Genomic DNA, 13,571 nt, shown 5'->3' on the forward strand with positions numbered 1-13,571 from the left:
CACAGTAAAATTCAGCAAAACATAACCATCTCTTCTAGAAATGCCATTTGCAATTATTAGAAGCTGGGAAATTACTGGGGATGAGCCATTGATTCAAACTACAAAAATAATTTAAATAAAGCCTACTTTTTATCTCCACCTCCTGGCAGGTTTTCATGATATGGCTACTCTGGCACAGCCTGACTTCAAAGAAAAACATCAGCAAGGGAATACAGTGGAATAAATTGAAAAGTCAAACCAAAAATAGTAACAAAAAAATTCACATTAATATATAATTCAGTACAACTCTGAAAGAGACAGACAATTCAGAAATACATTTTATGTCTCCGATGAATTTACATGATACAAACAAATGCTAATACTAAATTAGATTATTTACACAGAAGAATCACGCTACTTTTATGCTGTATTTATGCTTATCTCACCTGTTTCCATCACAATTTTATCTATTTTTTTATAATTACCCAAATTTACCAGATTCCATGGTCATCTGAAGTAATCCATCAAGAGCACTGGAAAGAAGACCTCTACTGGATACTTTTAAGTGACTTAATATGACAGGCACACATTGGTATTCCAAAAATAAGGCCTTTCCTTCATCTGTCTTCAAGTCTATGCAAAGGGAATCAAACGCCTGAGCCAGGTAATCCACTGAAAGATATTAGAGCACAGGCAATAGAACTTCTGTAATTGTAGTTCCACTAAGCAATATATGAACAATTATCCTGAGACTTACTGTTGCAGATATATACTTAAAAAGCTAAACGGCTGAAAATATTAAATTTTATTTTTATTTAAAGATATCCTCTGCCTGCTTTTACCCCTTAACTTGTTGTGAGTGGAGAAAGAGATTCATATGTTGAAGAAAAATATACTTACAAATATAAAGTCCTTCTACTATTTTGCTTAAGAGGAAAAAAATTACAAGTTTGCATAGTTTGAGACAAATGTTGGTTTCAACATCTGGGAAACCTCTGTTAAAGGAGTCAAGGCCTGATTTGCCTGAATAAGAGCAATTACTTTCATGAAAGCAACTACTTCCATTCCTTTCTATAAAAAGCTGTAGTTTAAGTTTCATGCATACAGTTTACATACTTATACGTTGTGGCACTAAATTATATGAAAAACGTAGATGAAGTGAACCAATCTAGTTTTCTTAATTTACTGATGTCAAATCTTTCTCAGTATCTTGCAATAGAATTGATAACTAGAGTGCAGAAAATTAAGTACAAGGAAACAATCTATCCCACAGCAAAAGTTTAACTATGGTGACATCTACTGGAAGTTTTGCAGGAAGTGGGATATAAGTTCAAACCAAATGTACTACTTTATCACTAGATCATTAGTGTCATGTGGTCAGAGTGATCAAAATTCATACACAGTGGTATTCGACATATGCTTAATGACAGATCATATTTTCCATGTTATAGAAGCTAGCAGTAAAAAGCAACCATGAGAAGCCAAACTGATTCATTCTAATCAAGAATGTTCATCTGCTTAGGGTAAGTCTCTCCAATAACTATTTTTTGTATTCCAATTCTTCCTGCACCGTTTTTATCAAACATTTCTAGAAATGCGAGTCTCAATTTTTGAGTAATTTCATCAAAATATCTTGACTGAAATAGTTTCTTCCAACAGTTGAAATACTGTGTTTGTTCATTAATGATGTCAGGGTGGTCTTTCACCATGTTTAAATCATGTAAATTTTAAAATTTACAGTTTAAATATTGTAAATACCCATAATATAAATACTGCAAAGGTCAGCTAAGCATAAAGACACGTAAACCTGTTTAACGAACTAATCCAGAAGGATGACTCTCATGAACAAGAACATTGTTCATTATCTATAGATTTAAAATCTTTGGCATCCTCATTTAGTGTCAATCAGGGTGCCAGAGACTGCAGCAATTTTGTGATGTGGATCTCTGCTGTCTAAGAAATGGCCCAAAATTCTTAACGTATTTCATGCAACAGACTGAAAAAAATCATATGCCAAAGTAGGCATCTGATTCTGATATTCTGGCATGTTTTTTCAGGATTACTTTGAAAATTAACATCTCTGTAACCTGTCTCCATCTCTTTGTGTTACTAGCAGAGGGGATGTGTTACTAGTAAAGACATTTTAAAATAAAAACTGTTTTGAGAACAAAAGACAGCAAAAATAGAATCATGGAATAATTCAGGTTGGAATCTAGTCCAACCATCCTGCCTAAAGCAGGACCACCTCTGAAGTTAGGTTAAATTGCTCAGTCATAACTCCACTGAACAATTATTTGCTATCAAAATTATCTGTGCTTTTAATATGTCTTTGAAGAGGGAAAAATAAGTAGGTAGTATCACAAACAGTTGGAAAAGGGTTATAAATACATTGCTATACTATCCTTCCAAAACTTATTACTCCAGTTACGCAGCACCACAGTACTCCTAAGTTGCTGCAGGTAGGCAGTAATGACCTCTTACACCTGCTCTTAATGGTATATAATTAGCGTGTTCTGCCTGACTTCCATAAAAAGGACCTGCAACACCTCTTGTTCCCCATTACCCTTGAAGAGTGAAAAGGCTCTTTAACTGAAGGCAGCAGTTAACAAATCAGCTGAGAGAACAGTTACTCTATTCTTTGAGATAGATTTTCCACAGCTTTCCCTTACCCTGTCCAGACACAATCTGATTCTTAACTCATAGTGTCTGCTTTGAAACCTTTGCACGAAAGACCCAACATCCTCTATTTCTTTGCCAATACAAAATAATATAGGTTTTAAGTAGGGAATTCTACTTTACACTACTATTATACATATCTGCTAGTGTGAAAGGTGGAAGGATCCTGCGAACAAAGTGGAAATAGAAAAAAACTCACAGTGAAAGTGAAGAGTCGCCCTGTGATACCCCCCTGCATAACCCCCCTGACTCTTTTTGGTTAACAAAAGGCAGAAGCATAAGCTGAAAATGATGTAGCTGTTTCAGATACAATAATCCCCTAAGAGGCACGAAAGGCTGCCTGGACTATATTGTTTAAGAGGATATTTAAATTGTTTGGATTTTATTTTTTTGCCAAAGAAATAAATACACTCCCTCCAAAATCAATTCTTTATATAGTCAGAAGCTCAGCTTGGTAATATGTGGCAATTACGTTGCATTTAGGATTCAGAGGGGACCTATCAACTGCTGCTTTTATGCTGATGGACTCTCTTTGCATAGGTGATCAAAACTGCTTCACAGCAATCATTGAAGCCATTATTGAATTAAAACAATTAAGTCAAAAGAGAAAGCTAATAATAGAAGTCAAAATAAGACATTATTTTGGATCACTCATCAAATTGCATATTTATGAATGAAGAACCTTCAAGCATAATTCAGATCACATACTACTGTTGAAGTTTTCAAAAAGATCATACACAAATTAAAAATGGGTAAGAATCTCTTTAAATGACCAAGTTAATCTATAATTTTATTTTAAAATATCTCTATAAATCAGATCAAAGGTTTTTCTTCTCCGGCTTCTGACAGAAAAGTGTATATCAGTCTATATCAAAAGGATAAGGAAGGAAAACATTAAAAATCTGAGTTTGTGCCTCTTCTCAGTGTGCTGAACACAAGCTCACAAGAAACAGTCTATTTTTGTAATTCATTTAAATAAAATGTTTTATTCTTTTCAGATCATATCTGTTTTCAAAGAAGGCCCCACTGAAAAGATATGCCACAGCACCTTGAAAATTGCACAAGTGGAATAACCTGTCATGATCTGAAGCAGAAGTCACTGTGTTATCTTCTGATATGACCTTGTTCACTTTTGCCTAGTTTACAAAGTACGATACTATACTACATCAACATAGAGATTTTGGAAGATTTTGGATAAAAAGGTCGCTTTTCATGCTAGACAGGTGGCTTTGAAGTCTAAAACATTTTTATATAAAGAGAACATGGTGCCTTTGTAAATGAGTAACAGTGACATCTGAACAGACAAGTTTATCATGAACTGACAATTTCATGGAGTAGCATTTTTCAGTGTTTACAATATTTTATGGATAGCCATTTGCAGAGCCAGACTTGGTAGGAGAGGAGAGGCGCAGCACATAGGTAAGGGCTGGAGTATGAACTGTACACTAAACTTAGACCAAGGGACAAAGCAATTTCAGGACATCTATTGTATCACAATTCAATTTAAGTTCTAATCCACAACTTAAGTGGCTTTCCTTCTGTGACTACAGACTTCTGTGAGCAAGAACACCCATGAACATCAGCTTTATCCATAAAGATAAATGCAGAAAAGCTGTAACTACATCAGAAAAGAAACACTTGACACTGCAGCTGATCAGCCTTTCAGGGGATAGGTAAATAACCTACTAGCTTAAACAGGACAGTGAAATTCTAGAACTGTGCAAAACCTGCTACTTATTTCAGTTTAGAAAAAAGCAACTAGCTCTGCCATTCTATGCAGTAAAGATCTCTGCAATCCAGTCACTGCTGTAGTGACAGTTTGACAGAATTATCAGAATCTATTGTCCCCTTTAGAAATGGTGATGTGTCTGACCAGAAGTCATCACATTAAAAGGAATGCACAAATTTCAACATGAAATGAGTAATAGCAAGATTCATACTTGTTTCCAGTATATTTTGCTTCACAAGGTAGTAAGACTCAAGTAAAAACACTTTTCACTAATAAAGAAGAATAGACTCTACAGTATCACCAAAGTGTTTTTTGTCCAGGCACATACAGAAATATATAAATAAAACATAAAAACAAATCAGAACTTACCTTGTGTCACTGTTTTAAGCACAATTAAAGTTGACAGAAATCTCAAAGGCATACAGGAACTCTTAAAGAAAGCTGCCGATTTTGATTTACTCTCTGTAGACTGTTCAGAAGAACTATGTGGGTTTCCCTTACTTACTATGCCTTTGAAAATATCTTCACCAAGTCTCCTCATTGTTGATTTCATTGTTGCATGCTTTTCAAACAATGCACACAGTTAGTGTAAACATTAAACCACATCAAAATCCCATGTACTATATAAAGATACTAATGTTCCTCTAGCAATTAAACAGAAAATGGTTTGACCATGTATTGGAATATAATCTGTATAGGAGATACTACTTTGTGTTCCAAAAGCAGCTGAAAAACATCACAGCGCCTTATCAACACATACTTCACAAAGAGACTAGTTGCCAGGTCCCTTGATAACTGACATTAAGCTGCCTCTGGTTCCAGAGCAAGCTCAGCTTCAGCCAACTCTGTTTTGTAAGGTTGCCTGAAGTTATATCCTGTAAAACCATTTACAGGATCAAAGTCTAAATATGAACCTTAAGAACACTGTACAGGTAAGAACTATTGTCACCATAAGCTATACAGAAATACTACTTCAGAATCAGACTTTGTAGTATGCTCATTTAAAATACAGTTTCTCATTAGCACTAAAACCAACAGATTACTATTCTATTGAATTTAAAATCAAGACATTTACAAAGTTTCCTACCTTCTGCTTTAGCAAAAGCACTATTGACAGCACTATAGACTATATATTGAGTCTTAACAGTACAACTACTGTCTTTTTCTTTATTATACTACTAAATATTTTCTTTTAGCCGTCAGAGTAAGGAATGCCTTGTGGTTAGACACTGAGCAGAGAACAAAAAAATCAAAATTCATTTGCTGCTTTGCCACACACTTCCATCAATCTCAACAAATCACATGCATAAAATGAACCTAAAAATACTGCCTTTTTTAGTGCAAAAGTTTTGTAAATACATATATAAAAACAGAATTTCTGAGATGCTTAGAAACAACAGAAATCATGTACTTATGAAAACTATGTTTATATACACAATGCAAAATTTAAAATTAACTTGAAAAAGATTTTTTTTCTTTTGCCATATATCTGTGGTAAACACTATGAATTTACGCTTTGCAAAGACAGTAGAGTTTCTTTTATACATACTGCCTGAAAATATCCACTTTTCATATGTATTGGAAAGATAAAATCCCTTAATATCTTCTGTGAATTTAGTTTTTAAAAGAACATACTGCAAGAGCAATACTTGTTTTACCTGAATACCAGCGTCTAGCTGTCTTATTGACCAGTAAATAAATCTAATCACAGGTATATGCAGTTTAGGATTCACAAATGGCATCCACTGGAGTTGCTCAGTAGCTATAGGCAAAAGCTGTAAAACATAAAAAATTAAAATTACATGCAATATATGACAGTACTGTATAAGCTAACCATAAGGGAAAAACAAACAGAACTCCCAACTTTTACTTGGAGTTTAACAGATTACATATGCAAATACTCACTGGGCAGATCCAGCTAACAGAATTATGCACATACACAGATTTTAAATTTCACAGGGGTTTACATGCAAAAGTGGCGATACATCAGACGAGCTCAATCTCAGTAAATCCAATCTCAATAGCTACAATTCTTTAATATAGTGAAGAATAACATTAAAAGAAGATTTTCTGAACACCTTATTGAGTTTCAAATCTTGGTATCTCCAGAAGGAAAACAAGTTAGAAATATAGAATAGTATCACCTTTTATCAGTCATAAATTGAAACTTTTCTACCTAATATACACATCAAAATATTTTAAATTAGACATGTTCATCTCCTTAGATAAAAGGAATTATGTCCAGTATTACACAAAAATTATAAATTATCAACTGACAGAAGTGACTTGAAATAAAATGCTGAAACTTTCAAGTTGAAGCTGAACACTTTTCCTTAAATTTTATCTGTATGCTTTACAAATGACGAATTGTCACCTTATATCTCACTGCCGCAATAAAACTGACTTACCAACTGTGATTTTGTTTTAATTACTGTATCCAAAGCATGTATAGAACAGGCTGACCTGTATAATTCTCAAAATCAAGTAAGAACTCCTATAAAATCTCAAAACATATTCACAGAAGCAAACAATCCAACCCCCTTTACCTTCATACAGCTTTCCTGGATGCAGACTTTTTTGGAGGTCTGGGTAACCAGAAGTTTATGACTATCCTCTCTTTCTTCTTGTATTTTTATTTTGCTAAGGTGCTCGTCTGAGATCCAATCCATAAGAAAAGCTAAGAGCTCATAAACTTGTGAATTCAATGGTAGCTGTAATACATCCACAACAACAGATATTTCACCTTTCAAGTTAATGATTTTTCTAAGTCAAAACAGTAACAGACTGAAATATATGAGAGTAAATTAGTTCCGAAATATTATGCATAATTTAAAGGATGATGAGCATATGCCTGATAAAGCCTGGGAGGTATGTTACTGTATTGGGAGCCTGTGGAAAATGTTATGTTCAAGGAAACCATAATCTTGATCAAGCTATGTGTTCTCTGTTGGGCATTGTACCTAGGGTTTGAGAAGCCTGTATGTTATTAATATAATCTGTAACTTACATTATCTCTGGGAAAGGTAAACCTATGTGGATCAAGCAGTGGAAGGCAGCAATCCTGACCAGGAGACCACCGTACCTCAAGGAGTCAGAGATCTACATTACAGTTAATCTGAGCAGGTGCAGCCTGTGCTGTGCTGCATAGTTTATACTGTGTTTGGCCACACTATAAACTCTGCCAACAGTAACAGGAGCCTGCAGGCAGCTCCAACTCGGTACCAGTGATCATGCCTCCTGGTTGGCCTTGCCTTTGTATAAAAGGGCAGCAATAAGTTCTCCTGTGAATGTCCTTCAGGAACAGTATTGTTTTCTTGCAAGAAAATGATATAGTAGTTTGAACAGCCAAACAGGAGGAGCTTCTCTCCATGGACAGGACCTGTTCAGCCTGCCCTGGGAAAAAATCCACAGATGCTGCACATGTGCAAGGTTCCCAGCATCTGAAGGGACATAAGATTTACTCACTATCTATATTCCTCTTCTGTCTTATTAAAAGAGCTGTTTTATTAAGCCATCTGTTGTCAGGCCTTTCTTACAGAGAATCAGAAAGAACGCTGCATCATTTCTCTCTCTCACCCACACCTCACTCCCTTGCCCACTGCAGAACGAGTACTATTTGTGTTGGTTTCTGAGTATGAAAAAATACCCACGTCATTTATTTTGTAGATAGACAAACAGTTATAAAAGGCCTGGGAAAAAGATTTTCACATACAGTCACTCACTTTTTATACTTCTGGCCAAATAAATTACAGGAGAAGGAAATGTTTAATGTCCTTTGAATGTCAAAATTCTTACTTCAACATCCCTTTGCTTTATTTCACAAAATCCAGTTAAAATTTAACTGGGTAACCAGCATTGTTAGAAAAAGAACAAAGACTTCAACAAATTGTCACTCTGTCCCTGTACTACACTGCAATGAAATACTCTATGGAAAATATCCAGAGATACCTGAAGACAGGCTGCATGAACAGTTCTCTAGGGACTTCAAAAGTTTTCTTCTATCTATCTTCAGACAACTGTTTTCCTCTTTGTTCAGAACTGTAACTACCAATACCATTTATATTTCACTTGCAACCAAAGTACACTAAAACCTATGTAAACAGAGAAATATGTTGACTATATATAGACAGCACAGTTCTAAAGCATCTCATGCGGAATAAGTAGGATGCTGTGAATATCTCTCATTTCACAGTTTAGCCTCTAGCTGGAGAAAATCACCAGTTGGGAGATGTTGGTAGAGAACTATCAGAGAACTTGCTACTAAATAGAACAACACGGAGACAGAAAGCATTTCATTATGAGATGTAAGAAGATATTTTAAGGAACACAAGGTGATAATTTTGGAAATGTGTATGAATATTTTATTTATTATCTTTTCCTAATTAAAGACTACTTCTCAAAAAAATAACAGTAGTACAATCACTTTTGGCTTTAAAAATTAAGGTTATTTATCTGATACTCCTGACTGACTACTTTTTAGCTGGTGTTATTCATAAGAATGGCGCTGTACTGTAGCAGTAACCAGAATGAGTTTAAGATTTGCTCTGACACAGCAAAAGAAACCACATACAGTGTAGGCAGGTTATAATTTTAATTGACAGATGAAAGATGAAGTGACAGGAAGAGGAAAACATACCATATAAATAAAAATATATACATATAACATATACACAATGTAAAATCCACTTATTTTTAGCAACGAGCTTAATTATTTGTTAACTGTTTCCCCCCAATATAATCTGTATCTTTTCTTACTCTAATTCACTCATAAAATTGGAAATTATATTTTTTAATTCCTAGCAGAAGCACAGGGAATACTCCACTGCCTAATGTCTTTCAAACGAATCTTTTATTTTGCCCAGTTCTTACCTTAGCAATTTTTGATGTTACCATTGCTTTTGCCTGCTTGACAGGTTTCCTTTGTTGCACCACTTGACATATATCCTTAGACTTCTGCACCACTAAAAATTCATGCTTCCTCTACAACAAAATGTAACAATGAATTATATTTCACTTGTTACCTATAAAGGAAGCAGGTACATGCAAGAACAAACCTTACTTGTAGATTCTCTAAACGAGCTTGTACTTTTCTTGCTTGACCTTCCAACTTCTTGTTCAGCTCAGTTACATCATTTAACTGAAAGAATCAGGAAATATTAAAGTATCTGTAAATTCAAAACTCACTCGACTTAATTACCACACAAACTATTTGATGTTGTTGCTGATCAGCTAAGTTGTTTACGTTCAAGTTTTTTCTTGTGAGCATGTAAAATGATAGAAACAAAACCATCATCTACCTCCTCAACAAATCACAGAATCACAGACTGGTTTAGGTTGGCAGGCACCTCTGGATGTCACCTGGTCCAAACCCCCAGGGTCAAGCAGGGCCACTGAGAGCAGGCTGCCCAGGACTACATCCAGACAGCTTCTGAATACCTCCAAGGTGGCAGACACTACCACCTCTCCTGGCAATCTCTTCAGGACAAATAGGACAGCAGTAACTGTTTGTTGACCTGTAGCCCAACCTTTCAGTTTGCAGGGGAAGAATAAGGATTACAATGCCACTCTAGATAAACAGGCACTACCCATTTGATTACTTTTCACAGTAATCATAGAAGACCTTTCACAGGAGAAGTGACATAAAAATGGAGCACACATCTCAAGAATGGTCTAAGAGTCTTGTTAATGGGGACAGTGAATGTTTTATCCTCTGCAGAATGAAATAGTTACTGACCATGCTACAAAAAGTTTGCTCTGTGAGAGAAGATGAGGGAAACTGTACCCTCCGTTTAAATATAAGAAACATGGTCTATGCATACAACAATGAACAGCATGATTATCACAGAAGCCCTCAGTTTGCTCAGAAAAGCAAAGATTTTAGTGAGGGGAAATAAAGAGACAGATGAGTTGTATCAGAACCATCAACATTCCATGAATTAGGTCTGACCATCCCTAAGAGAAAGAATAAGGCTCTGCTGTAGACTTTTACTGTACTCAGAATATCAGAACTGTAATTAATTCAATAAAAAACAGTCAAATAGTTTAGACAGACTTAAAATGTTGACACACAAATTGCTAACTTAACAGTCACAAAATTCTTATTCTTGGTTTTACTATGAACCATTGTCTCAGTTTAAGAACTGCAAAAATACTACCTTAATAAACATTTGTAAAAAGAACTGAAAATACTCAGCAAAAAAAAGCTAGAAGTACATATTCTGTTTTTTATTTAATAGAATCAGCACAGCAATTCAGCACAGGTGGATTCTATTATGTTACACAATACTTTCTCTCCATCCACTCTCAGTTTGCTTCAGAGGACATGGATCTGTCCTTCCTAACAATTAGATGTTGCTAGTGGATCAGAGGAGTAAGTCCGACTTTTTTTTACACTGTAGAAGATCAGAGAGGCTAAATTTCAAGTATTGGAAAAAGGTGTGGAAAGTACTTTCAGTCATTCATCAATTAGTGTCTTACAGAAACAAAAAATCACCAGTTTTGCAAACTTAAGCTGTTCAAATATTTAAAATTGTTGACTGTAATTTATAAAATTATTGATAACAGGAAATAACTAATTTTACCTGTTTTTTTAAAGAGTCATTCATTTTCTTCAAGGTGTGAAATGATGACTTCAGCCTCCTGTTTTCTTTAGTTATTTCTCTTAAGGCTTCTGTCAGCTGTTTAACTTCTGCCTTGTGTTGCTATAGAAATAGCAAATTTAAAAACATGATTTACAAGGGAGTATTTAAAAATTCTAAGCTAAATTCTTTTTCAGTGTTAAAATAGTAGGACAAACTTTCAAAGATCAAGTTTGTAATTCTGCATAGCCAAATTTGCACATTCGACCAATAGTGAGAAAAACAACATAACAACATCCACACTGCATATTAAGAAGAATCTATAAAGAAACACAGCAATGTACACAGCCTATTGCTCTTAGTCTTTCCAGATTCTTCCTCAAAACAGATTATATCAATATGTACATTTCTCAAACAAGTCAGACGTGGGAAATGTTTGTGAAATAAAATCAATGGCAAACCTCTTATTTACAGCTTATTCTTCCATATAATTATAAAAAATTGTGATTCTGTTTTGCAGCAACTTTTGAGGTCTCAACTAGCTGTTCTGGCTTTGCTTACTCTGAATGATGCTGAGCAAGAAACTAACCCTGTGCCTCACAGACTAGTGAGTGTTCTGGTTTACAGCGCAACCATATGAACTGTTAACTACAACCTGCATATCCACTACTGTTCTTCTCTTTCCCCTGAATCTTATGAATGATTTTAGATTTCAGTTTCTTTGGACACCAGTGAATCTCTAGAGTACCTCAGGTTTGATAAAACAGCAAAGTTTTATTTTATTGAAAAAATATTCCAGCTATATATACTATCTTTCATTTGTCCCCTTCCATGAATTCACTACTCTTCATCATTCACCTCATTCTCGATTTTCCCATTTCCAATCATAGCCTCTCTTCCTACATGTGCAAATGATAAAATTAAAGCACAGTAGAAATTTAAAGGACACAAGCCCTGACGAGATACTTCTGTATATTTCTGCTTGGAAGCTCAGTAACTTCTATTCCAGCTATACAGGGAAACTACCCATAACTCCTTTTCCTCAAATGCTGCTCTTCTCAGGCAGCAGGCTCAGGACAGCTGTGGGCAGGACATTCTTGTCTAAAGCACCTAGCAACATTTGCCTAAGACGACACAGAATCATAGAATCATTTAGGTTGGAAAAGACCTTTAAGATCCTATGATCTTAGGATTCCAACCACAAACCTAACAGTGCCAAGTCCACCACTAAATCATATCTCTAAGCACCACATCTACACGCCTTTTAAATGTCTCCAGGGATGGCAACTCCACCACTTCCCTGGGCAGCCTGGTTCACAACCTTTTCAGTGAAGAAATTTTTCCTAATATCTGATTTAAACCACCCCGGTGCAACTTGAGGCTCTTTCTTCCCATCTGTATGAAATACTATTCATACCAATAAACACACAGATGCTGACAACATACAACTGAGGGCACCCTATCACATCACATGGAATGTTTCACTTCTGTTTTGCACATGCACCGTTAAGAGCTTTATCTGAAGTTCAGTAGTTGCTCTAGGAAGAATCAGTAGAGAACATTTAATCTAAAAGGTAAGTAGAACCAATTCCATTGTTAAGCCATAAGGTTATAGGTGATACCAGGATGTCTAAGCTATCCACTTCCATAATCAAATCAGGTGGTGTCATCCGTATCATAACTAGCTACACCATCTCACCCCTGCCAGACATTTGCCAAGTCTGTTCTTAAGTCCTCCAATTTTGGAAACACTACAGTCTTACCAATCTACCTGTTCATATGCTTAACCATTTTTGTTAGACCTAGTTTTTCCTATTACCTAATTTTCCCTTACTACCACTACTTCCTTTATCACAGGCATGAAGAAAACATTAGTTTCTTTTTCTTTGTTGCAGCCTTTTGTGTAGCTGAAGATTGGCCCATTTACCCTCAAGTCATCCTGTGTTTAATCCATGCATCTGCTCATCATCCTCTGTTTCTGTAGCTGGTATTTTTATTCAAATGCAATACTGTACACTCACACCTTCTGAACAGTATACTATTTTTTTCAGACCTACCATATCTTCAATTTGTCAAGAGAGATTTTAATCCTTATGTTCTTTTTCAGCATGCTTGAAATTCCCCCTCACTTGCTATTTTCTTCAAATTTAATAAACTGTCTTCCTCAACATCAAACTTCTTATTGAAAATACTGAATAACACTGGGATGGAAAAGATATTCCAGAATCCACTATGTACACTCCTTCAGCTTTACTGTGAACTACTGTCTCACTACAGCTCTACACCAACTCCATTACATTTATGTTATACTTTCCTAATATGATTACGCAAATGCTGCAAAACTATAAAAAAATTCTAATTAAGTCCAGGCATATATATAAGTACTACTCCTCCATTAGCAATACCCATTACCTTGCTAGAAATGAGACTAACTTAACAATTTATGATTAACACACACTAGTAGTTATGTATTGCATTGTTTTCTGCATTGTGCTTCCTGTGGTTTGTTGATAGCTTGTCTCAGGATCCATTTATTTATTTATTTAGAAATCTGACCCTAAGTTGATGGCTGTACAACTCTTTCCCTTTTGAAAAGAAAGGCACCACAT

General features: G+C 35.3%; 1 protein-coding gene across 4 annotated transcripts in view; it reads right to left on the reverse strand.

Annotated features, from left to right (window-relative positions):
• CCDC138 (coiled-coil domain containing 138) overlaps positions 1-13,571 on the reverse strand; it is a 41,250-nt gene that overhangs the window by 18,961 nt on the left and 8,718 nt on the right. For all 4 annotated transcript variants that reach the window (XM_037377387.1, XM_037377385.1, XM_037377386.1 and 1 more), the window contains exons 6-12: positions 10,966-11,085; positions 9,444-9,521; positions 9,254-9,364; positions 6,931-7,095; positions 6,043-6,159; positions 4,754-4,946; positions 475-651 (exon numbers count right to left, since the gene is read on the reverse strand). In XM_037377387.1, coding sequence (XP_037233284.1) covers positions 475-651; positions 4,754-4,946; positions 6,043-6,159; positions 6,931-7,095; positions 9,254-9,364; positions 9,444-9,521; positions 10,966-11,085 — 961 coding nt within the window. The remainder of the gene's footprint in view (positions 1-474; positions 652-4,753; positions 4,947-6,042; positions 6,160-6,930; positions 7,096-9,253; positions 9,365-9,443; positions 9,522-10,965; positions 11,086-13,571) is intronic.

Source organism: Falco rusticolus, chromosome 2 (genome assembly GCF_015220075.1).
Source record: "Falco rusticolus isolate bFalRus1 chromosome 2, bFalRus1.pri, whole genome shotgun sequence".
NCBI classification, from domain to species: Eukaryota; Metazoa; Chordata; class Aves; order Falconiformes; family Falconidae; genus Falco; species Falco rusticolus.